At 44.9% G+C, this 26023-nt stretch overlaps 1 protein-coding gene across 3 annotated transcripts in view; it reads left to right on the top strand.

Annotated features, from left to right (window-relative positions):
• PRRC2B (proline-rich coiled-coil 2B) overlaps positions 1-23984 on the top strand; it is a 60797-nt gene extending 36813 nt beyond the window's left edge. Inside the window, exons 16-34 of one of the 3 annotated variants that reach the window (XM_010570890.1) lie at positions 2360-2567; positions 3315-3534; positions 4188-6251; positions 7792-7991; positions 8823-8968; positions 10214-10355; positions 10974-11056; positions 11765-11953; positions 12093-12287; positions 12723-12809; positions 13776-13880; positions 14492-14684; positions 15965-16062; positions 16730-16857; positions 17927-18167; positions 19645-19821; positions 20501-20592; positions 21202-21283; positions 21752-23984. In XM_010570890.1, the coding sequence (XP_010569192.1) occupies positions 2360-2567; positions 3315-3534; positions 4188-6251; positions 7792-7991; positions 8823-8968; positions 10214-10355; positions 10974-11056; positions 11765-11953; positions 12093-12287; positions 12723-12809; positions 13776-13880; positions 14492-14684; positions 15965-16062; positions 16730-16857; positions 17927-18167; positions 19645-19821; positions 20501-20592; positions 21202-21283; positions 21752-21892 (4791 nt within the window). In that variant the 3' untranslated portion in view covers positions 21893-23984. Of the gene's footprint in view, positions 1-2359; positions 2568-3314; positions 3535-4187; positions 6252-7791; positions 7992-8822; positions 8969-10213; positions 10356-10973; positions 11057-11761; positions 11954-12092; positions 12288-12722; positions 12810-13775; positions 13881-14491; positions 14685-15964; positions 16063-16729; positions 16858-17926; positions 18168-19644; positions 19822-20500; positions 20593-21162; positions 21284-21751 lie in introns of all 3 variants that reach the window. The other 2 variants (XM_010570889.1, XM_010570888.1) reach the window with 2 other exon arrangements.
• The last annotated feature ends 2039 nt before the right edge of the window (positions 23985-26023 follow it).

Genomic DNA, 26023 nt, shown 5'->3' with positions numbered 1-26023 from the left:
GTAAAAGGGCTCTGTATAGATTACATGAATTTTACGTGCACCCTGTGATGCTGGAGCTATTGTGGTTAGGGCTTTCTGTGGCGGGGAGAGGTGTGGGCAGGTCACGTTTGTCACTTGCCTGGGAGAAAAGTAGACACTGCTGTCAGAAATGTTGACTTGTCTTGCATGGTTGTCTGGGTGTCTCCTGACAATGTGAAATCTTAGGACTATGTGGTTTGTAGCAGAGCTCTGGTTTGCAAATGTGTACATGCAGGAGAAGCTGGGGATGTTCCCTTTCCTGTGTCCAAAGTTAAAAGAGCAGCAGTGGCTACCTTGGTACTTGCTGTAGGCCTGATCCAGCAAAGTCTTTAATGCCTTTGGCTGGCAGTGAACCTGGTGAGCATCTGTTCTTCTTTCCTGGCACAAGATGAGAGCCGCTGTTCTTCAGCACTGCTGCAGTGACAGGCAGCTGAATATACAAGGGAAGGGAAAACCTTTGGGGATCAGCTGCTTCCATGTACTTTGCAATTGCTGTGCCCTTACCCTGTTAGGTATGGGCAGCTGTTTGGTTGCCAGGGGCAAATTGTGCTTAGGTTGGCAGGTGGTTGGACTGGTCCTGGGCTGAACATGAGGGTTGTGAAGTGGCACACTTCTCGTTCCACCTCCTGCCTTTGCAGAGAGGTGGTCCTCCACATCTGCTCTCATCTTCTACCTACCCAACTCTTTTTCTGTGAGGTTCTTTCAGTATTTTCTTTGCACCATAAATATGTTTGGTCTTAATGGCTTCATTTTTGTTTCATTGAAAAATGTCTTCTGGGGCTCTCAGAGACGAGCCTGAACTGCTTTATGTCTTGCATCTTGCCCGGCCTTACAGTGTTGTATGTGCCATACATCCTGTTCAGCTCTTCTTCCAGATGCAGTGAGCCTCCTTAGGACAGTAGAGTCAAAGCAAGGGGCAGAATATCCACGCTTGAGATAATGCAAAGTTAATTGCCATTCTTCATAGAATAACCACTTGAAATGTGATACAATCAACGCTGCTGCAAACCTTAGTGAAGAGCTCACATTTGGCTTTTGCTTGGAAGCTCAGTAATTGCTTTTTTATGGATGTTCCCCTGTGCTTGTTAGTGGGCAGTTGATGTTTTCATGATTCAAATGTACAGCAGCAAACGCTGCTAATGTTACTCTTTAAAAGAGATGCTCTTAAACCAAAAATAATTGGATGTCTTTGCTGTCTTGCTAATAACACCACAGGTCATTGCTACTGGAAGAACATGAAATTTTCATTTTATTTTCTCTTATCCTCTGTGTTGTTAGTATATATGAAGCAGTTTGTATTTTGGCTGGCTTGTGTTGCTGCTTTGGTAGCAATGGTTCCATGAAAAGAACAAAATAAAAAAAAACAGTGTTGGTATCATTCATGAAATATTTTCTCCAAGGTACTGAAGCACTAGATAACTTGGATATAATCTTTGCATTTATCTGAGTTTCTCTTTTGCCATAATGATGTGTCAGGTTCAGATTTCAGGGTGTCTCTCTTGCTCTGCAGTAGGGGATTGGCTTTTTTTATAAACAGTTACAGTAAGCAGTTACAGACACTGTAAGCTTAGTAAGAAAAGATGGTGGAAAGTTTGACAGGTAAATAGATGTATTTCATGCTAATTGGAGCTGTTTACCTTTGAAAGCTTTCTTCGGTACACAAAGCTCCCTTCAAATATAAGTTCTTCTTGGAACTTCAGCAGAAGTTAAATGTCAAATCAGATCAGCATCATGACAGTCCTCAGCTTAAGGAAGGTGAACTGGCCATGTGGGAGATGGGACACAACCCGAAGGTGTCAGCCCATCTCTGAAGGATGTACAGGAAATACTATAAAATATTAATAGCTGTCTTAATTGAGTTTAGGTTGTTCTTATTTAATCTGTTCGGCTAACATGAGTAGAACTAATATATATGCACACTAAATAACTTATAATTGCATTTCCTCCAAACAGCAACATCTTCTAAAGTATTTGGTTCCAATTAAGAAATTGTTTGACAGAAAGCTGCCCTGTGTCTCATAGAAGCATTGAGAAAATACAAACTCCAGTCTTGAAGCTGATCCCTTGCATTTGGCCACGTAGTGTGGCCCATAGTGGAGTGAGATTCTGGCTGCACTTCTGGCTGCAACGTATTCAGGCTGGTTTGGGTGTTTAGAGAACAATGACAACTGCCACGTTCCCAGCTGGTACTGAATTGCCCTTATCTGCTCTACCCTCCCATCTGATCTGCTTTTGAGCCTCTAACACATGGAATGTGTTTTCCTTTGGCTAGCCAGTTTGCAAGTGTGATTCCTGGCACCGTGACCATTCATGTCAAACAGCCCATCCTTCTTCCCTGCAGGAGCAGCTGTACAAGATGCAGCACTGGCAGCAGCAGCAAGTCTATCCTCCCCCATCCCATTCCCATCCCCAACGGACGTTCTACCCGCCGCACCCCCAGATGCTTGGCTTTGATCCTCGGTGGATGATGATGCCCTCTTATATGGACCCTCGCATGGCCCAGAGTCGCACCCCTGTAGATTTCTACCCTTCAGCCCTTCACCCTTCAGGTAAGGTGTTTTCAGCATTTCCCTTTATCATGGCTGTTGAGTTGGTCCATATCTGGAAAGTTGCTGTGCTTCATCTTACCTCTGTCCAGACTTTGCGTCCTGGCTGGCTGTGATTGACCTTCTCTAGGGATGAGAAAGAGTTGGTTGCAATGAGAGCTGGTGAGAGAACAGAGGAGGTTGGGAGGGAGGACACCTGCCTGTCCATCATCCCCTGCACTGCAGTGGGAGATCTTCCCTAGCAGCTTTGGAGCCTTAGTGGGTGTAAAAGCAAATCTCGCCCCTTGGAGGAGAAGGATCAGTTTGGGAGTTACTGTAATCATGTGAAATCTTAATAGACCCCCTTCAAGAAATGTGATGGAGAAATCCTGTAGTTCCTGAGCTGTGTGCTCCTAGCACCTTCCTTCCTTGTTACTGGTCTTCAGAGGTGTGAATATAAACATCAGGACATATAAATCATTCCCTTGCGTTTGTGGTTTGCTTTCACACACGTGCTTACTTCCAAGCCAGTGATGGTGTGTAGTGTTCTGTGCAGACTGGGCTCTGAAAGTTGTGCTACCTTCTGTATCACTCTAGGTATACTTCCCAGGTGTGTATTTCCTAAGCACAGGCTCCCCTCTACCAGAAGGGTTTCCATGGCTGCAGTCACCTGCTGCCCTGGAAGGAAGGGCAGTCGAACTAGCTGTGGATTGTTGATTCTTCTTGGCTATGAGATCCTAGTGTTAATGGTATGAACTCTGTCGTGACCAGGAATTATGAAGCCCATGATTCAGCAGGACACCATTGGTGGGAGCAGCTGTCGGTCTGAAGATCAGAACTGTCAGGCAGGGCAGGCAGAAAGGAAAACTGCTCCCTTGGACCCTGTGCCAGTGTGGGGCCAGGAGAGCTACACATCTCTGCAAAGCAAAGGGTACTCCCTGTCACATCAAAAACAGGCTGACAACATGACCATGGAGGGGCTGCATGCCAGGTGAGTGCAGAACTCCCCTGTCCTCATGCATGCTGTGGTGGGAGGTGCTGCCGTAAATCATCTCCTGCTGAAAAGCAGATGTAGAGTTGACCCACAAGATATCGCTGAACAGGCCAAGGTACTGATCTGGTAGCACTCTTACACTGTTGAGTGTTTGTGTTGTGGAGGTGCTTAGAGACTGAGCTATTCAGAGTTTTTCTATCTGATGCCAGTCAAGGCTGACCAGCTTGGAGCCTGTTCAGTAGGAGAGAGGCACTTGTCACCTACATGGGTAGGTACAGAAAACAATGAGTCAAAAATTCTGATACTTGCTAGTTTGTCTCCTAATTCTTTGGGACTTTCTGAAACCAATTCCTTGTTTTCAGATCTCCACATATGTTGGAGGCTGAATCTCCCTTTATTTCTTAAGTTTGCTGCCCATCATAGGAACTGCTTTCTTTATCATCCATTGATTTGACAAACCAGGCAGTACAGCCTGGGGCCACAGCATCCGCCCAGCGTTCAGGTATTTATAGGCTCATTGCCTCATGATTTGGAACAAACCCTGATTTATTTATTTGTTTCCACCTCTTGTGCCCAGCCTGGGCCTTTGGAGATGTGCTGTGCTCTGCATTAGCTGACTTTCTTTTGTTTGTTGTTTGTTTCCTTCTCAGGAATGACAGTTACTCTGCTTCTCCTGGAAGGCCAGAGAGTCTGAGCACCCAGCGAGATCTCTTTGAAGAGAGAGGGGAGGAGTACTTGAATGCTTTTGACAAGAAGGCCCAGGCAGACTTTGACAGCTGTCTGTCTTCTCAAAGGATAGGCCAAGATCTCTTGTTTCAGCATCAGGAGACTGTGCAGGAAACCTGTCCTGCTGGCAACCGCCATGCAAACTTGAGGTGTTCGCCCCTAGAACCTGATTTTATCCAAGCAGAGAAGAAGCCTGAATATAATGGCTGGGATATCAGCCACCATCAGAAACCTGCAGAGACTGCAGCAGAAGTTGCTGAGGAAGTGTCCAGGGATGAGCAGTCATTCAGTGCTGACCCGTGGAAGAAAGAAGGAGCTAATACCAAACAGCCCACTGAAGAGACAACAGAGTGGGCTCCTGAGAACCGGAACACCAGTGGTCAGCACCAGGAGCAAATGGGGAGGACGCGACGATCAGGCCCAATTAAAAAACCAGTCCTGAAAGCCCTCAAAGTGGAAGAGAAAGAGAAGGAGATGGAGAAGGTTAAACTGGAGGGAGAGGACACCTCACGCCCACTGAAGGAGAAGGCAGCAGTTCAGAGAGTAGAAAATGAGTCAGATGATTCTGCAGCCTTACTGAACTCCACGCGTTACCTGCTGGATGACAAAGGTTCTTCCCAAACCACCCTTGCCCGAGAGGCTGAGAAGTCCCAGGAGGAAGAGGAGGAAGAAGAGGAGGAAGAGAAGCCAGAAAGAACCTGGGAGAACAAATTGTCCAGAGAGTCTGGTGATCTCCCTCCCACAAAAAGAAACAACTGGATCTTCATTGATGAGGAACAAGCCTTTGGTGGGAGAGGCCAAGGGCGTGGGCGAGGGAGAGGCTTCAGAGAGTTCACTTTCCGAGGCCGAGGCACTGTTGTGGGTAGCCGGGGAGTCTATAACAACCAGCGGAGCAGCCGAGGGCGAGGGCTTCGGGAGTTCAACCAGCCAGAGGACTTCCCTAGAGGCAAGCCAAGGCGCCGGATTGCAAGCGAGACACACAGTGAAGGGTCAGAATACGAGGAGCTCCCCAAGCGTCGCCGGCAGAGGGGCTCAGAAAACAGCAATGAAGGCTCTGTGCTGGACAGGGAGGACAGTGATTTGAAAAAGGGAGACTTCAAAGAGTCTTGGAGGTCCAACAAAATCTATTCAGATGACCACAGTAGTCTGGATCCTAAGATGAGGGCTCCAAGAGCTTTTGGGAGATCACTGCCGCCAAGACTGAGCAACTCTGGCTATGGGCGAAGGAGTTTCATGGGTAAGGAGCCCAGCCAGTGGCAAAGCAGGAGTGGGGGAGCAGGGTGGCAGGAGTACAGCCACGCCTCTCCATCAGACACTTTTGGGAGCAGGCAGCAGTCTGACAGGGACTACATTCAGGATTCTTATAAACATGTGGACTCCTTCTCCAGCCGGGTTTTTGATGAGAGTCATCTGGATGACAAAAGGCACTTTTTCCAGGAGGATTACTCAGCTGATCAGGAGAACATAGAGAACAGGCCATTCAGGAGGCGGCGTCCCCCCCGCCAAGACAAGCCCCCACGATTCAGGCGCCTCAGGCAAGAGAGGGAATCGGTCGGCCAGTGGAACCCCGAAGAGGGAAGCCCCAACCTGCTGCCCAGCCAGTGGCCTGGAAGACCCAAGTTGACCACTGCAGAGAAGAGCAGCATCTCGGGCAGACGGTCTCCTGAGCTGTCCTACCAGAACTCATCAGACCATGCCAACGAGGAGTGGGAGACAGCATCTGAAAGCAGTGACTTCAGCGAGCGGCGGGAGAGGCGAGATGGAGTTTCAGAGAGTGAAGGCCAGCTGGAGGGTGGCCTCGGGAGTGGGAGCTTGGGAGAGAAGAGGGAGCTAGCGAAGCGGAGCTTCTCAAGCCAAAGGCCACTTGTCGACAGGCAGAGCCGCAAGGCCGAGCCAGCAGGGTTTGCAGAGCAGTCTGTCAGGACTGGTGTAGGAACAGCTTCCAGATACGAGAGCCAGCAGAATGGGACACTGATAAAAAGCAAAAGGTAAAGTTGCATTCTGACGTATGGATATCTGTCATCTGATATGCAGATACTGGAGGAGTGGAGAAGGGCTGGACTGTGGGTGAGGAGCTGTTGACTGTGTTTCTTCTAGTGCAGGTGACTTCCAGCACCATTTATCCAACCTTGTGACATCTAAGGGTCTTATCGTTGTCTGTTTTACAACTGACTGACGTCTTTGCTTCCATGCTGGGAATCCAGGTTTATGGAAGTTGCTGAGACACTGTGGGCATGACATGTGCTGTTCTTCTTCACCTTAGTTTCGGGCCAAGACAGCTCTCCACTTTCTGGACTGCCTCTTGCTGGAGGCATGAAGGATAATGAAAGAAATCCTGGTCCTTAACTCCAAACCTATTGTGTCCTTCCTGTCCTGTCATGGGTCCCAGCGGAGTATAGGAGAGCACAGAAGTGAGGGTTGGGTTTTCCTGGGATAAGTTACCGTGAACTGTGTAGGTTGAGCACCTGGATTCCCAGTAGTGTGGCTGTGGCATGACCACAATGTGTGACATCGCCAGTCCTAGCTTTGCCTCAGCAAATATTTTCTTACATCTTAGTGGAGACCAGTGATGAATGGCAAGCAGCACTGTGTGCTCCTAGCATGGTGGGAGGAGTTCCTCCTGAGAGTATTTTAAGACAACTCCGACACTAGGGATTAAGTATTTTCCTGTGTCCTGTGAAAAATCTGGTGATTGACAGGACGCTGGGTTAGGTGGGCCTTGGTCCTGGGCCAATTTGACAGCTCCCTCGTTCGCCTTTTCCTTTAACAGGAACAGGCGGAAAAAAGTCCTGTGCAGCTGCATTGTATTGGGTTTAAAGCACTGATAAATAGGCAACTTGTTATTTTCTGTCCTCTTGTGCCCATCTCCCCCAACTCCTGGATGTAGTAACTAGTAGTAGTTTATATAGAAATAAGGGAGAGGAGAGCTGATGTCTGGAAGGATGCAGGCAGGTAGAAAGGGAAAGTAAGGGAAGGGGGAAACTTTTTTTTTACCTTCTCCTTTAACCATGCCTCTCTTGAGTTGAATGCTTGGGAATGATGTGTGGATGGTGGTCAAATGGGCAAAATAATTCTGGGAGAAACAAAATGGGAAACTCTTTTTTTTTCTCGATGTCATCAGCCTCTCCACATTTCCCTTCCCCTCACCTGATGCTTGCCACGAAATGTGTGTTAGTTGCAAAGAGGAGCAGGGGAGCTGTTAGAGTAGTGTTATAGGACGGTAGGAGACACTGCAGAAGCACAGAGCCCTCCTCGTAGGGACAAGCTAGGCTATTAGCTTTGTTGCGGGGGCAGTGTGTTGGTTGATTCATGAGTACAGGTATTGTTCTGTTTCCATCCCACTTCCCCAGCAACATCCTTGTAATGGGCTCTGTGCTCAGAATTTAACATCTGCTTCAGTTGAGCGACGGCTGTGGAAGGATGAGGTGCAGTTAGAAAAATCATGAAGAAAATAATAGCCCATATGTTTTCTTCTTGCTACTTTTACTCATCTTCTTGTGAAAAATCTAATTTCTTCTTTCCTTGTAGGTCTCCAGAAGAAGGAGGTGGCCTTGGCAACACCAGTGGTGGGAGCAGCCACTCTATTTACAGCTTGGATAGGACCTCCCATGCAAACTCAGAAAGTGCTGAGGGTCCAGGTAAAAAGCCAGAGAAGGAGCCCAAATCCACTGCGCAAAGAGCAAGTGAGAAGGGAGAGGCCTTGTCACAGTTCGAACTGAGTTATGGAAGTGAGTGTCTTAATTTGTTTCCTTTAAAGGGATAACACGTTGTGGCTAACTTGAAGCCAGACTGATTGAATCCAGTGTAATTTTAAATATCAGGTTAGATTTTTTCCATTTATTTACTCAAGCAAGAAAATTCTAGTGTATCTAAATAGGGAAAACATGGAAGACAAAGGTGGTTTTAAATTTTAAACCCAAACTTTCAGCCAGATCTGACAGTTTCTCTAATGTTTCTTCTATAGAAAGTTTGGTTTTAGGGAGAATATTTCTATCCAAGATGTTAAATTTCAAGCTCAAAATACCTTACGTAGTGTGCAGGAAATTGAAAGAGCATCCGGAGTGGGGAATTTGAGTCTGAGCTCATGACAGGAGGGCAAGAAATTAGTATCTCTGAAACCATTGGCATTAGGCCATGACTCAGCTTTTTGCTGTTCATAGAGCTGAGGTTTTACATCCAGAGGAGATGGGTGTGTTTTCAAAAGTACCTATGCCTGCTTTGTCCTTGCTAGTATTTGGAAAGGTGTGAGGTTTTTTTCAACTGATACTATACCTAAAGCTACCCAAGTTACCACATGGCTCACATTTCCAAGCTCTTCCAGCTGGAGCATGCTCATCTTGACGTAGAGGAGAGCAAAGCCCTGCAGGATAAAGTGACTGGTAGATGTCAACAGATTGCCATGGCTTAGTTTTCAAAGCTTAGCTGCAGTGCCGTTAGCTGAACTTGTTTGCCCGTTGAATGGTTCCTATTTGGAATGCACTTTTTAAATTATTGCAATCGTAAAGCTTTATATGCATACACACATGCACTGTTTTTTTCCCTATATATGCTTTGTTCAGGTACCATCATTGATAATCGGGTGTCGAACACAGCAGAAGAGAATGAAGTAGGTTCTATGGCAGGTGAAGGCTTCATTGAGGTTCTTACTAAAAAGCAGCGTCGCTTGCTGGAAGAGGAGCGAAGGAAGAAGGAACAGGCTGCTCAGGTGAGGAATGGGAGGCAGAAAAAGCTTAACCTGATACATTGTTTGGACTGCAGTCGGAGGAACAGAGCCCCAAAAGTGTTTGGATGAGCAGAAAAACATGCAGTTGGCCAAGGTAGTACAGATCCTATATTAGGCCCCGGAAACATATTTTGGCTCAGATGGGCAGGGGCCATTGGTCTGAAAAGGGTGATTAGACTTCTGACTGTTCTTGTTTACTAGCATAATTGTTAATTGCAAGTTAAGGAGGGTTTTCTAAAGTGATCCTCATCCAAAGCAGCTTCACTCACTAAGCCGGTTGCTGGCTGTAGTTGGTGGGCAGCAGTGACCAGTGGAGGACCTCTGCACTCTTGCTGTGTCAACAACGTGTTACTGCTAGAACAGGATGTGGTAGCTTCCTTGCCAGAGGTGTCATGTTTGTGTTCTGGGCACCTGACCAGAAAGAAACTAACAAACTGCAAGAAACTCTGACAATTTCATGTTCATAATAGGATAAAAGAGTTGATTTACAAGAAAAGATGTAAGACTGCAGTGTGGGTAGCTTAGTTAAGTAATGTTTAGGAGGGGGGGCATTTGTCTACATGTATGGGAAGACTGCAGATTCTAGGGAGATAAGAGAATATTTTGACATGAAAGGAGACTTAGTGAAATCTGGAGGACTAAATGCAAATGAAAAGTGTCGTTGGGAAATGCTTCCTGACAAGGAGGGCTTGCGGTAGGTTCAGAGAGTCTTGCAAGCAAAGTTATAAAAGCCTGGTTGCTTGGCATCTTTAAAATTAAGCTGAAGACAATGTGTGAATGTGCAGTGGAAGGGTCTTGCTGTTGCAGAGATGTGCTTCTCTTTCTGTTCAGATCTTGGCTCTGTGAAAGAGCCATCTCTGTATTGTGAAATTATTAATTGATCTTGCTTTAGCTGGAGTAAAAAAGAGAGGAATTAAGCAGAGCAAGTATGTTGTAGTGTCAGTTTTGTTTTGCTTTGTATCCTGTTCCCCTGCCTCCCCAAAAGAGAAGAATCTCATGCTGCTGAAGGCAGGTTTTTTCACAGCCTTGTTAGATGGGGGGAACCTCCCAGTAGCCACTGGGTAAGAGTGGGGAGGGGGTCAGAACTACTTGGTATGGTTCTGTTACATGAGTTGGGGGCTCTTCACATTGCAGCATTTAGAAATCCAGGGTTTGAACTTGCCAGGAGCAGACTGTGTTAGTCCAGTGCAGTAACAGGTCTTACAGCCTGTGCCTTTTCTCTCTTAGGCACCAGCTAAGGCCCGCGTCCTTCAGTCTCGCATCCCTCCTCGATTTGCTAAGAAACAGAACAGCTTGTGCTTGGAGCAAAGTGATGTAACAGTGTCTGGAAACAGCCTGGGCACAGAGATCTGGGAGAGCAACAGCCCAGGTAAGTTTGAGTCTGTTCTGAGGTGTTTCACAGAGCTGAGGAATCCTCTGGTGTGTGCAGGAAGGATGGGGTGTCTGTGCTTAAGAGGAGACAACCTTCTCTTGTCTGATGCTGGAAGTGGGAGGGGAGCTAACAGACATCTGGAGTAGCATCTGTTCAAAACTGTACTGTTCAGCCATCCTCCTCCTGTTGTTGACCATGTCAGTCTCCTAATCTATTTCTTCAGTCTTTGTGTAACATCAAGATCCTACTATATATCATTTTCTAGCCTGTTGGGTTGGATCTACTTCAGCCATTTTCTTATTTTGCCTTCCTCTGTTTTCTCATCCTCTAGCACTGAATAGCTAGTGCCTCCCTTGTTTCTCTCTGCCCTTTCTTTCTCCTGTTGTTTTCATGTTCCCTAAGAAGTCTCTTCCCTGTTCTCTACCCTCGCTCTCCATACCCTGTTGTCTTTGTGCTGCATCATGTCTCAGCTGATTGGGCAACACTGGTTTTCTGAGATGGTGAAAATATCTCGTGTCTAGAAATGGAAAGTTAGTAGTGTAACATGCACAGCGTACAAGGTGTGCTCACAGCTGTGTTTCAAGCAGGTGAACCCTGCCTTCTGTTCTCTTCCAGCTCTTTCCGTTCAGTCTCCTGGCAGTGATTCCTGGAGCAAGCCTGTAAATACCTTTAATGGTACTGAATCTAGCGCCACTGAGGTAAGTGGCACCTAATGTGCCATTCAGGTATTGCGTGTATAAAATACTAATGTTAGGTGGCTTATGCTTCTCATTGCTCCATCTGTGCTTAGCGACTCTCAGCTCTGCTTGTGCAATTTTAAACTGTCTCTTTGCAGTTCTGATTTGAGCTTGATGCTCAAATCTTGACCTAGAGGGCCAAGCGCTGCTTGGTGTTACATGTGGGTATAAATCTGGAGTAACTGTTGGTAGAGCTATTCCAGGGTTATGCTCCTAACTGGACACAGAGCGTGGTCGAGGATGGTGGAATCCTGTAGGTTGTGTTTGTGTGCCTCATGCCTGTGAGCAGTGTGTAGCTGTAGCCTTAATGCAGGGAGGGCGGAGGAGGTTCCTGAATGCTTCACCTCTGGAGACCAGAGTTCAAATCTGGTTTGGGTCACAAGTGAAATGAGTTTGGCAATCTCAGCCTAGTTGCTATGTGTGACACTTTTTCCTTATTCTAAAGCCATGGTCCGGTTGGTGTATTGGTTAACCTGTCTCAGGGTTGTGTAGAGCTGAAGCAGCAGCCAAGGGATGCCTGCAGGTCAGGCCCAACTCCTTTGCAGTTAACCAAGAATGTGATTTGAAAAGGGGACATGGTCTTGCTGTTTTCTGGGATTTTTTTTTTCCTCCTTTGTGGAGCTGGGTCGGAGTCTGGGGCTTTAACACATTTCGTGCTTTGCATAGCAGGGTTTTAAAGGCAGCCAGGGGGATAGTGGCATTGACTTGAGCGCGGAGTCTCGGGAATCCTCCGCTACCTCCTCTCAGCGCAGTTCTCCATATGGCACCCTCAAACCAGAGGAGATGAATGGGGCTGGCCTGGTGGACCCAAAGCCTGACTGCCAGAAGGAGCAAGTGCAGAAGCAATCTGATAAAAAGGTAATCTGGATTTGCAGCCAAGCCAAAGCACATAGTGAGAGACCTTGTGAAGTGGTTGTGTTGTTCTTGATAGCATTTTTAAGGCTTGAGATTGGGTTATTCAGTCTTTGTGTCTCAGCCTCTCTGCTTTCCTGTTAAGGATTCAGATCAAGGCTCAGGACAGAACAAGGAACACAAGCCTGGACCAATCGGCAACGAACGCTCCCTGAAAAACAGAAAGGGTTCGGAGGGAACGGAACGGCTGGAAGGGAATATTCCCCCTGTTAACGGGGTGGAAATTCACGTGGATTCTGTACTTCCTGTGCCACCCATTGAATTTGGAGTAAATCCTAAAGTGAGGATCGAATTTAATTTTATCTTCTTGGTGATTTGAGCTTGTTGAGATATGAAAGGTGGTTTGAGGCAGAAGGATTATTTAGAGGAGGCTTCCAGCTGTAGATTTGCCTTAGATTTCATTACTGACACAAACCAGGTACTCAAGATGTCTTGGCAAACACATAATATCCTCTTGGAAATATTGTCCCAAGGACCAGCTGGGGTGGTATCAGAAGTGAGGGACAAAAGTATGGCCATCTAAGCTTTTGTGCGCCTCTGGGGGTTGCCTGCTGCTGAGTGCTGAGAAGTGTCTTTTTGTTCTCTTCCAGCAAGGCTTACTGGAGGACAATCTTTAGTTTCTAGTGTCATAATTCAGGCTAAAGTCATTAACCATGAGAAGCAGATGGATGGCCCTTGGACCTGGATTTGAATTTTGTGTGTTTTGCTTTTTCAGGACTCTGACTTCAGCTTGCCGCCTGGTTCTGCCTCTGGCACTGCAGCTAACCCTGTCACCAAATTGCAGGATGCCTTGGCCAGTAATGTAAGTATTTATTTTTTCTTTTGGCATTGATTCATTGGAGATACTCCTTAGTTAAACCTCAGATGCTTCCAAAGAGAGCAAGCATATTTCTTTGCAGTTGACTTCACACTTAATGCTTAGGCAACACATGTAACTAAAATCCATAATGGAAATCTGTGCCTTCAAGGTGCCTTGATACTTCTGAGCCAGTGATGCTCATTTTGATATAGGGAGCAACTCCATTATCATTGTGACCTGTGTAAAGCAAGAGGTATTGCAGATCTCTGACATCACCAGTCTCCTCCCCTGAGACACAAAAGAGTGCTGGTAATGGACATGATGCAGACAGATAGTGGTGTTTTTAGGCCTGGGCTGCCCACTTCCCCAGAAGGTCTCATCTGCCACAGCAAGGCAGAGAACTGTAACTTGTTAGTCAGGCCCTTCTAGAGGTTTCCCAGCTTATTCCAGCCATCTGGGTATTTCATTATTATATGTGAAAGAGTGAGCACACTGAAAGCCCAGCTTGCAGCTCAGCTGTGGACAGCAATGTGAGAAACTCATAGAGCTGTTTTTGAAATGTCTTCAAGTTTGTAGGCCATTTGATTTTGGAGGTTTGTCTTAAAGGGTGTTTCTTTTCAGAAGTGGTCTCTCGGAAACAGGTTTTGTCTGAAATTTAGGTACATTCCAAATATGGGACAGGAGGGGGAACTCTTCTGCAAATTGAAGTTACTGGATCAAATTGATGTTTAAGTGGAAGCTGGTGTAACTTGACATAACTGTCATTGCACATAACTGAAGCTTCATTTATTCCAACAGCAGAATGGATCATGGTTGAGTGTGGTACTTAACTCCTGCAGTACCACTGAGGGTTGAATCCTTTGTGGTGTAGTTACTAGAGCTGCCAGTTGAGGCTCTATCAGCCTTGGTAGCTCATGACATTCTCTTAAGAGTTTATAAAATATTTACCATTTACGAATCTCCCCTCAGGCAGGGTTAACGCAGTCCATTCCCATTCTGCGAAGAGATCATCACCTCCAGCGGTGCATTGGCCTGAACCCAATGTCCTTCCCCACTGCAGACCTTACTCTTAAGGTAAGCAAGCTGGCATGTGTGTTTGTCCTAGGTGTGGATACCATGTCTCCATGGCCAGAGTAGTGAAGATGGAGAGTTCTTTCCCAGAGCATTTTGTTAGGTACTGCTAAACCTTTAATTAGCTTCTATAAACGTTGTGCATATATGCTATTCAGCATGGGTGGAAGGGCATGTGTTTCAGCAGTCCTGGATGCTGAAGTCCTTACCAATTGTAGAACAGGTGCAACAGAGCTTTCCTACTATTTCAGTAGTTGGGTAGGATGGCTGGTCACGGATCCTAGGTGCTTGATGATTTAAAGAAGAAAAACAACAAAAAACCCAAAACCAAACATAGAAACTACAACAAAAAAAACCCAAAATAAACCAAACCAAAAACCACCACCACCACAACCCCAAAAAGCTCAGCAAATACCAAGGGGGATTGAGTGTTTGTGAAGGATGCTTGCCCATTGGAAATTGGTGTGAAACTCCTTGACCTGAGACCTGCCAACTTTCCACTGTGACTAGACTAGATTGAGTTTGAACTAATAGATCATAGATGAGCAACTCTAGGCTTCAGTATTGTCCTCCCCATTTGAACTGTCTGTAGTTATTGTCCTTCATTTCCATAGATGGAGTCTGCTCGTAAAGCTTGGGAAAACTCTCCTAGTTTACCAGAACAGAACTCCCCAGGAGGCGCAGGCTCAGGCATCCAGCCTCCTTCCAGCGTTGGAGCTTCCAACGGTGTCAGCTACAGCTCTTTTGGTGGAGTTTCTATGCCGCCTATGCCTGTGGCGTCCGTAGCACCTTCTGCATCTATTCCAGGTACCTGCAAACTGTGGCAGCGGTATTTGCATTGTCTGTTTGGTATCTAGGAATCATCCCCTGATTCTTGTAGCATGGTGAGAAGAGCTTCCATGTAAAGTAACTGGGTGGCTGGTATTTAACAGATTCTTAACACCAATTTAGTCAAGACAGAAAGAGGGACCATCTACCCACTTTGAAGAACGTTACTTGAGTGTGACTGGTATAATCTTAGCACAAGGACGACTTTCCCGGTGTAGCATCAAGTCTCTGTGATGTCTCAATGGATCCTGCTTACCCTTCCCTGTGTGCTCGATAGAGTAGAAGGGAAATGAAGAAACAGAAACCTATGGCTGAGAGACTTCAACAGTCCCAATATCAATATCAACCATTCCTCTGCTCACTTTGCTATTTAAGTCACACGTTCTGAGCACCTTCTGCTCTTTGTATGTAATAACAACTTGCTTACAGTTTGCAGAAGTCTGGGATGTGGGAAGGTGTTGCTGTCCTTGAGTTAGAGGAAAAGCTTGAGCTCAGTCATGTTAGGTAGTGTGTATAATTACGGAGAGCATCTGGAAAAAAGGAATGTACTTGGATTCTCTGGCTCCTGGGTCCCAAAGGACCTCTCATGTACGCACTATCCTTCTGATTCCTCAATTCAAGAATGGAATGGAATATGCTGGACAGAAATGATAGGGAGTGGACCACTGTAGTGACTCTGTTAATAGCTTCCACTTGGAAAATGGATTGTTCCAAGTCAGGTGATCTGCTTACCCACCCACTGTAATTTTGCTTGTAAATCCCATGGTTCAGATCTGCACAGAACCACAGGAGTGGCACAGCACTTTGATTGGTGCCACCTTTGGGGTGGATATGGCTTTTAGAGCTCTTGCGTGAAGGTCTCAAACACCATGTTTGCTCTTTCTGTCCCTCCTAGCTGCAAAGATGAGATGACTGCAGGTTTCTGGCATTTAGGAACAGTTTGGAGTGCAGGTCACCAATTCCTGAACTGTTAGTGTCTCTGAGTTTTTTGTGGAGGTGGGAAACCTGGGTTTACATTTAGCCTTTTACAGAAGGTTATGATTAATTCTCAGCAAGCCTGCTACTGTAAAGTGGGGCTGCTGGCTTTGATATGTGAACTTATGAGCTTTACAGGCTCTTCTGAATGGGTACTGTGTGTTGACTTGCTAAGCTGGTTTCTGAAAAGTAGGAAATAGTCTTGACCTGCAGGTCTCTGCAGCGTTCTGTGCCTGTATCTCCCCTGTACATTGAATTTACAGCCTGCCTTCTCTGATGTTTAGGTAACCATATTCCACCCCTATATCTGGATGGCCATGTGTTTGCAAGTCAGCCTCGCCTGGTCCCTCAGACGATACCTCAGCAGCAAAGCTACCAACAGGTAAGGGAGAAATACAACTAGCTAGTGGTTTCTCAAGGAGTCTTCAGGGTAGCATTTAAGAAACGAAGAGTCATTTATCTCTCTGATAGCCCAAAAAAGTTTAGACGTGGCTCCCTTTAGGTTCCTTGAATGCTGCTTCCTAGTGGGTGTTACAGGTTAGTGAAATTGAAGGGAGGGGAATTGAGGTTTTTTCCTCTTTTTATACCAGTGCCTTTGGGCTGGGTTTAACTGAAGCAGATGCTGAGGCATCTGTGTGAGGTAAAGTGACTTTCAGTAAATTCTATAGCCTGTCAATACTAATGAGCAATTTCACTAGCCTTAGTGAATAGGGTGTTAGGGTTGGGGAGAACCCCTTCAAGGTAAGCGTGCAGGCAAGTGAGATCTGGGATTGTCAGTGCATGTTCTGTGTGCGGAGCTTTTTGGTCCCTCATGTGTCCATCAAATGCCTTTTGCAGGCATCAGTCTTCACTCTTGGGTGCCTGTGCAATGTGTTCTCCTGCCAGTGTGCTGCTGTTCTGTGGAATGATGCAGGGGCTGGGTAAAGGTGCAGTGTAGGTAATTATCATGGCAGATTGACTCACGGAGGAAACTGGTGGATTTTTAGCAGCCTGGGAGAGTTTCTGGCTCCTCTTGTACTTCTCAGTCATCTTAATTTCTTCTGCAGGCTGCTGCTGCTGCTCAACAGATTCCCATTTCCCTCCACACATCCTTACAGGCCCAAGCTCAGCTTGGGTTGAGGGGTGGTCTGCCTGTTTCCCAGTCCCAGGAGATGTACAGCTCCATACAGCCCTTCAGGTAACTGCTTCCAGTTTTTCATTTCCTTGTGGCTTAAGTTCTTATGTTCCTGATGTCTATGTACATTGATCAGATACTCTGCACTCATCTTCTCTTCCCCCTTTGACTTGCTGTTTCCTTCCCCTAGTAACACTGCTGGGATGGAGAGCAAGGATATCAGGGCTCACAAGGCTCTCTGTAGCATGTTTCTTTGTAGGACATGCCAAAGACCATCCTTGGAAGGTTATTCGGTTTTACTGCCTACCCTCTCAAAAGGGGAGGCAAATCCTGGGAAAGATGCAGAAAGAGGAGGTTTTTGGGCTGGCAAGCAGACTTACTAGTAAGAAACCCAGAGCTTACAGCTTGTTGTGGTTTACTACTGGAGAGAAGACAAAGAGGCAGTTTGATCAGAGCTGAGTAGCTGCATAGTGAAATTAAATAACTCTTTGCCTGCACTTTGTTGGAGAAAAAATTACAAGATTCAAATCAGAAAATTGAATGCAAGTGTAACAGCAACAGTACTGGGCTACAGGAACTGCTTACTAGAACTGAAGGATTGAGACATCCGCTTCAGAGTTGGGCTGGCTGTGGGAATGTTACTCTGTACCCCTTTCCTGCATGAGATGAGAGTGAATGATCAGAATAGTCCTTAAAGGCCTCAAAAACCTAGACACTGAGGTTTAAAAAAAAACAAACAACTTTTTTGCTACAGCTGTTTGAATCTTTAACTTCTGATTCTTTTCTGCTTTGCAAAGCTGCTGCAGATTGCTGGTAACGTGAATCCTCCCTTACTACTAATCCAGAGCTTATTGTGCAGGATATTGAAACATAAACTTTGGGTAGGACACGGTGTCATTCTGTTGAATATTCCTGCAATACAAGGACGCGGCTGTAAGGGCTTAAAGGTGGAAATAAAAAAACCACTGTAACTAAAATGAAAAGTGGCATCACAGCTTATTTCTAAGCTGTCGATTTAGTAGAGTCTGAGAACCACTTGCTGATTGCAGGCCAGATATGGTTTGGCGGGGGGGGGGGGGTATAGTCTCCAAAATTTTCTGTGTGATGACTTGAATGTATGCTTCTTCTCCAGGTCTCAGGTGTATATGCACCCCAGTCTGTCTCAACCCAGCACCATGGTCCTGACAGGAGGCACTGCTCTGAAGCCTCCGTATTCCGCCTTCCCAGGCATGCAGCCCTTGGAGGTGGTAAAAACCCAGTCTGGGTCCCCCTATCAGCCCATGAATGGAAGCCAGACACTGGTTTATGAAGGCCAGATAAACCAGGCAGCTGGTATGGGAGCCTCGCAGATGATGGACTCTCAGCTTACGCAGGTTAGGAGCCCGGCTTGCAAGCCACTCCTTTGTACAGGCTTTTTCACAACCACTTGTTTCTGAGACTGGGTTGAAACTAGTATTTGTGCTGAGTCGTGCGTTTGTGTGAACTAAGCTCTTTGTAAAGAGGCAAAAGATTTCCCCGAGACTCTGTTCTGTAAACCATTGTTTCAAACACGCAGCACCTTATTTAATGAGATTCTTGCTAATTACTTGTCTGTCCCTGCTGAGATGTCATTTTGTAACTTGGAAGTCCTTGCCTTCAATATAGACATTTCATGCAGATCGGACCTTGCAGTGCTTAGGAGGCCATGGTGCAATAGTCCTAAAAGTACCTCTTCTGAGAGCCAAATCACAATTGTCTCCAGATGTAACTCGGCTTCCAGGGTAACTAGGACCTTTTAATAAAAGCTCGTCTATTTTCTCATTTCATTTGTTATCCAGGTCTTATTTACAACTTCTGCTGATCTGTTTGGTAGCATCTTAACAAGAATTTCATTGTGTGAAGAAGTTTTTGTAAAGCATGGCTCAGATAAGGACATTGAATCCTACTGTGAGCCTGGCTATATTTGTGGACATGTATTCTGATTCTCTGAAGAAGTTTGATACTTTAATTAAACTCATCTTACATTTATTTTTTGCAACATGTTAAGGTTTATTTTTTGTTTAAAGAGGGATTTTTATGTTGTGACTGACAGAGTTAATTGTGGAAGTAACTTAGCTGAGGAAAATACAGAAAATACTGGCAAACTAAATATTTGAAGAAATGCTTTCTTTATCCATCATAAGCTAGTAACTTGGTCTCTTTTACCAGCCTTAGATTTTTTTATTTTATTTATTTATTACAAAATGTTGTCATAGAACCTCCTAAATCCAGCAACGGTGAGAACTGTCAGATGAATCAGAGGGAACAGGAGGCTCTTGTCCTCAGTCCTGAGCTGCATTTTTTTTTTAAATTACTCTTAATTATTACCATCATCAGTTTGAAGCTGACTGCAGAACGTATAGCTGAGGTCACCATCACTTTCTCTAGAGGTCCGGTCCTCAAAATGCTTTGGCATGGAAATGTAGCAGACTTTCTCGTTTGGGCATTAAAGTTGCAAACAAAACCCCTGACACTGAGCTGTCTGATGCTGCCGTCATATCGAGAGAAAATACATCTATGCAGCGACCATGAGGAAGACTGAAAAAACGGGTGATGGTTCTAAGCAAGGAGGAAAGCCCTGTGTCTGAGTGCAGTTATGTTAAATCAATGCCATGTTAAAAGCCCAGCTGTTAGGGTGTTGGCAACACTACCAGAACATGCATTTCAGTGTGAAAATCCCTCTGTTGCATTGATTTGCATTTGTTCTGTGCCAGACTGCACTGTTTGTGAGCTTCCTTTTAGTAATGCCGTGCTTTCAGGGTATTAGGAGGCAGTGTGTCAAACACAAGACTGTTACTGCCAGTAAGTTAACTACGTGTCCTTATCGCGCAGCTAACAATGCCTGTGCCTGGCTCCCAGCTTCCTCTGCCCCGCTATGGCTCTGGCCAGCAGCCCCTGATTCTACCACAGTCCATCCAGCTTCCTCAGGGGCAAAACCTGCCTGTAGGAGCTCCCCGAAGAATCCTCCCTCCTGGATCCCAGCCTTCTGTTCTTGCTACCAGCAGGGAGGTAAGGATTATCTCCTGTGTGCTCATCTTGGCATTCATTAACCCCTCCTGCATTGAAGTTTCGCTCCTTGATCTTGTTAAAGGGGAGACTAGCTTGTTTGGGATCCTTAAATATCAAAGCCAAGGATTGGTGGTAAAATGAAGGAGCCCTTTTCCCCTCATCTCCAAAGCGCAGGCCAGCAGTTTTTCAGGTTTTGCTGCTGGTCACCATTCTGTTTCCAGGGAGCCACATCCTGCCTTGATCCAGTTTGGAGTCTCCAGTTTTATTACATGTTTACACAGGTTTCCCCAGAGTGCTTGAGGGGTGGTGAGCTCCAGACACAGTTGGAATACTGCCCAGATATTTCACACTGTTGTGAAGCTTGTCCATTTGAGTAGGTATATTAATGTCATGTCTGGTTTGATGGATTCATATCATAAGTTTGTCTATTATAGGGGAGAGAGAGCACAGCATAGCAGTTAACTTCCAGGTTCTGTATTTGCTTGTGCTGCTGGCTTGCTGGTTTAATACAAGCAGATTATTTCACTTAAAGCCTCACTTTCTTCACCTGAAAAATGTTTCTTCTTTTAATGGGCACGATGGGTAGAAGGGCAAAGATTTGGCTTAAGTGTTTATATGAAGTAATGAGTGATTTGTGAATGCAAAGATGATACTCTTTCTCGTGCGTTTTCCTCTGTAGTCCTCCCAAATGGAAATGAAAGGGTTTCATTTCTCCGATGGTAAACAGAATATGTCCTCCGGAGGGTCTGTACCATCACCACATACGTACAGGTAAAATGTTCGCAGAACTTAGCCTCTGTAGTCAGAATGGGGAAGTGACATAGTGCGTGCATCATCCCTGTACAAGATTCGCTTGGGTTTTCATGTGTAGAATGTGCTTGCTATAGTCCAAATACTTGTATCAAAGTGCATGATTATGGCTTTCATTTTTGGGCGTGGGCCAGTGTGTAACTGATTTGGCCCTTTGTGCTTGTGGGAAGTGCATAAAGTTATTTGTTTACTGAGTCTTAAAGACAAATTGGAATTGGTATATGCTTTTGTGTGTTGCTTGTTAAGGTGGAAAATGCAAGGATCACTGAATAAACATTTTAATTTCCAGCATGATTCTCTCAAGATGAGAGGTGCTCATGTCTAGACATACCAAACCTTCAGGTCATTGAGCCTTTTGGGACATCCAGTTGTTTTTTTTTTTTTTTTTTTCCCACTCAACCCATCCATATGTTGTCTTTTGGGCTGGGGAGCTCACTGATCTGCACAGCACAGACTCATGCCCTGTCTACTGCTGCTTTCTGCTGTCTTTTTATTCTTTCACACATGAATAAGGTTCTCGTTCCATTGTAGAATTTACTCCATGAATATTGTCGACTCTTCGATTTCCAGGCCTAGCTCTGCCAGCCCAAGTGGGAAGCCATCTGGACCAGCAGTTAGTATGGGCTCTGTGCAAGGACACTATGTTCAACAGGTAGTGTGCATCAGTACTTTGTTTGACCCAACAGTATCTGCTCTTCTATACTGTCATGCTTGTGCCATGGACTTGCGAGGAGTGCCAGAAAGGCCTGTGTGCTGACGTTGTATGTGGGAGCTGTTATTTTCTCTGCGGGGAGAGTGGGTAGGTGGGTGTTCCAACTCCTGAGAGTAATGCTGTGTGATTTGAAAGTCAGGAGAGGTTAGAGGATTACCTGTTTTACAGTGTCCGTGGTGTTTGTTGTTGAGTTTTTATCGGTCATTTGCATTGACAGACATGTGAGACACTTCAAGATCCTTATTACGTGTTAGGTCTTTTAGGACAGCAAAGTGTGATAGAACAGAAGAAATACCTGATTTTTGGAGCAGATTTGATGTCTTGCATGAATGATGGTCACAGTTTGTATTTTTGTATCTGCCTAGAGGTCTCTGCACTAGCTAATGCTTTGTTTTTATATGTCAAAAGGCAAAGCAGCGGGTGGATGAAAATAAAGCCAATTTGGGAGCAGTAAAGCTGCAAGAAACAGCCTCCACAAACCAGATGAAGCCAGTGCGCACAGGAGCAATCAAACCTCAGGCAGTCAAAGTGGAGGAAAGCAAGGCCTAGGAACACCTCTGATGCCCAGCTGATCCTGCTGCCTGAGAGGCCCCGCAGCTTAGACTGGACCCCACTGGATCTCCTGAAAATCTCACCAGATCTACTCCCTGCCCCACATTGACTGACTACAGCAACATCATCCAAGCCCCTCTCCCAACAAAGCAGTTTGAAACAGTGCATATGACATTGACCTGCTTGCTTTAAAACCAACCAACCATGTGACTTTGAAGTGGGCGGGAGCCATTTTTTTTTTTTTTTATCCCCCCCCACCCCACCCCATGCCCCATCCACAGGTAGCTGTGATTGCTCACTTGGCAAAGCCCATCCTTCTCCTTCCCTACTTCTGTCTCAGCAGAGTGGCAACTGGGGGAGAGGGGTTAGTTTGAGGTTTTTCATTTTAAAGGCAGCTGAGGTTTTTACAAAAAAAGCTATATCTTTGTTTATAGCAGAACTTTTATATGTTCTCTCATTTTTCCCACCCTTCTTTCTGCTTTCCTTATTCCTTCCAGAAAAGAATTCCCTTCAGCTAAAATTATGTTCTGACAAAACTATGCTTAGTTTTATATATGGTTCTGTGCTATGTTGAGAATCATGGCTCTTCTAAATTGAGTTTGTTTGGGTATATGTTACCCAGATGATTTAGCCTTTCAGATTATTTGGTTTTGAAAAACCAGGACAGTTACGGCATTTGTTAAATTTTCAGTATTTTTGTTTTAAGCTAGAAGCAGTGCTTGCGTTAGAAGTAAATGTATACTAAAGGTATATAGTAGATCAGTGCATTAATCTTGAAACTTGCACCACTTTAATTGTAGCTTTGGGGTGCCTTGTGCACAACAAAATGTGGCATTTTTGTTTTAAGGAAGAAAAAACCCCACCAAATTTCTCTTGCAAACTCATCTGGATCTAGGGGTTGTTTTTGTGGGTTTGGGATTTTTTAGTGACTGCCAAACACACACCAAAATGTAAATCATAGATTTACGAAATGTAAAATCTGTTAAGAAAAATTCTCCTCACCACACATGGGTCAGAAGAGTTGGCTAGAGCCAACGGGTCTGTATGGACTACTTATTGTAGTTGTGATGCTCTCTCTTATGCTCCCTACCTTGGCCGCTCTAATTCTTCATGTCTCCTGAGACTTACTCTATATTGTGTTCATCCCTTGGGGCTGCTCTCCTAAGCTTTGCTCTTCTCCCTTTTCCCTAAGTCTTGCTTTCTGTTCCTCTGACTCATGGCCTTTTGTAAAATTTGCATAGAAATGCATCAGTAAGGGACCCCCTCTGCAAGACCGCCGTTTTAGCACTTGGAACCTCCTTTTTTGTGTCGGAAGCGCATGGTTACAGAGGCAGTTTGGAATTGTCCTTCTACTCTCCTTCCCCAGATGAACAGCAAAGGGTTCTTTACTTTTGATGCAGTTGCATATCGTGTGTACGCAGTATTGTCACCTCACAATTACTCACCAGTATTTGATGATCTATGAAAGGAAGGTCCCAGTGGGAGGGGGTTGGGTTTTATTTCTTTGGTGGTTTGGTTTTGGTTTATGTGTGTGCGTGTGTGTGTGTGTGTGCGTGTGTATGTAGATTTTTAGGATGGACTTACAAGTTCTGAAAGTGCTTGGAGTCCTTCAGCTGACGGTAGTCTTAAGTAAACTCAGCTACTTTCAGCTAACTTGGTTTGTGTTGTTTAGCTCTTTCAAAATGTAAAGTAGGCTGGTCACTCTGAAGTGGGGGAAAGAAAACTTCATTTCTGCAGTAGATGATAGCTTGCTAACTGGCCGTGCCATCTGCCTCTGCTAGGTGGCAGCAAGTCATTTGTTGGTGGTTCCAAAGAAGATAATTTTGAACAAAGAATGTATTTGGGAAGGGATCTGAAAGGTGTTCTTGTTTCTTTGTTTGTTGTTCCCCCCCCTTTCTAGGAAAGATCCTTCATAACTTTTTAGGGATGCATTTGAAGTTTTAAGCTAGGTATAAATAAGAATTTTATACAGTAGCTTTAAAGAGTTTAGAAACCTAAACTAACTTAGACATAGTGATGTCCCCTGTCCACAGGTGTCCCCATTGACCATGGCAGAGAAGCCGAAGGGAAAGGGATAGGATGGTACTTTAAAAAAAAAAAAAAAAAAAAAAAAAAAGGCAAACCCCCCCTCTTTTTTTCTCATGTTTTATGGATTTCTAACTTCAGAGCAGAGTGTGCCAGCATCTCTCTAGTGTCCTCCTTAAAGTACAGGGTTTGAGATTTAGCGACACATACTTCCGCAGCCTTCAGACATCTCCCAGACCTGCATCGTCATCTGCTAGTCCTGCTCCCAACATTTTCCAAAGATTGCTCCACCAGTAAGTCATCCCACCCCCCCCTTCTATTTTCTTCCTTGGAATATCATGAACAACAGAATTGTCTGGTTTTTTCTTTATTATCCTTCTGCCCAGCTGGCCCTAGCTAATACCAGCCCAGAATCTAACTGTAATGGCTAAAGAGACTTATCCGAGCCCCCCTCTTCTCATCTCTTTCCTACCCTAGACACACTACTTAAGCTTTACAAAGACACTAACCTCTTTCCTCCCGCCTATATGACTTTAAAATGGTCAAATGTGTTGGAGAAACTGGGTTATTGCTAGATACAAGTTATTGCAGTCCCTCTGGTGTAAATGCCATCAGAACTACAATACTTCCTGTTGAAAAAGGTCACCCTTCTTTCTCTTTTAACCTCTCCATTCCTTCCCCCAACAGAATAAAACACTAGAATTTATTTATACGTATTTGATGTTGTAGGTCTAGGTGAAAAAGTAATTGTTTCACTGCTCTATTTATATATTATGTCTGAATTATTCTGTGCAGGAAAGGCCAAGAAATGCATGTAAGCTTCATTCCATTCCTCACCTTTGCGTGACTGTCAGCTGCAGTTGGCAAGACTCTCTTTCACTTAATGGAGTTTTGTGTGATGGAAAGCAGTTTTAGAGCCCAAATTTCTACAGTGCAATATCCTTCTTTCGCATATATTTTTGTTTGTTTGTTTAAAGCTAGTACAAGGTTAGTGCAGTTTATGGTGCTCTTGAGTCAAAAGGAAAGCCTCTGATCCTCAAGGTGCAGAAATGCCAAGGGTGCTGGTACGCTGATACAAATTCAGCTTGGGGAAGAGGAGAATGGAGATGTATAGAACATGGATATGGTTTATAGGGGAATACTTCTGCTTGCCGTCTCCACTGCTGAAGGTTCAGGCCCTAATGATTTATTCCTTTGTGAGTTGCTTTTGCTTTGACTGGAAATCAGCTACCAAATTGCAGGCTCCTTCTGCTTGGAAAGGTGCAGTGGGAGGGAGAGGTGGAATCCATGTTTTCAGCAACAATGGGTGAAGCAGAAATATTCAGAGGCTGACTTTGCTGCTTTTTGTTCAGCTGAAGGTCTGAAGCACTTTGTGTAGTAATTAGTTCTCTTAGATGCAGTGATTCATGGCCTACCAGCTGCATTCAGTGCTGCTTTCCTCTCCAGTTCAGCTTGCTTTTAGCTCTTAATTTAAAAAAAAAAAAGAAAAAAAAAATTAAATAAATTGAAATTAAGGAGGAAAAAAAGGAAGAAAAAAAAAAGTGTGCCAGTATATTTTTCAATGACAAGTGGAAGCAGCACAGTCACCAGTGCAACAGGTATTATTGTTGATCTTCCATAATTCACTCCTGGCTATGCCATGTGACAGCTGTACAGTCGTCAGTAACTCTGAATGTGTTTGCAGCCCATTGAACTCCCATACGTGTTTGTGTTCATGCAGAGGCACTCCATTTAACAGTTTCCTTGCAAGAATGCTGCAAAGCTACAAGCTGCCCTGTGGTTCCTGTGTATTTATGGATATATATATATTAAGAAATGAGCCTAGCATTTTTGCTACGTCTCACCTTTTGGCAGGCTACTATATTCACTTTCAAGCAAGCACCACTGCATGCCAAGATCTTGTTCTGTTGCATTTTGTTAACCTTCTGTTTTGCTTCTGGCTGGTTAAGCACAGGTTAATTCCTTGTAGCATGGGTTATTTCTGAGGTACAGCAGCCCAGTTTCCTTGTAAGAAAGATGCATTTGTGAATAAGAATTAATCTACAATAGGCATCAGGATACTTAGTTGTGGCCCATCGACAGAAAAGGTGCATTTTGCCGGAG

This window comes from Haliaeetus leucocephalus, unplaced genomic scaffold (assembly GCF_000737465.1).
Source record: "Haliaeetus leucocephalus isolate CR32 unplaced genomic scaffold, Haliaeetus_leucocephalus-4.0 Scaffold306, whole genome shotgun sequence".
In the NCBI taxonomy this organism is placed as follows: Eukaryota; Metazoa; Chordata; class Aves; order Accipitriformes; family Accipitridae; genus Haliaeetus; species Haliaeetus leucocephalus.
This window is presented reverse-complemented; position numbering and strand designations above follow the sequence as displayed.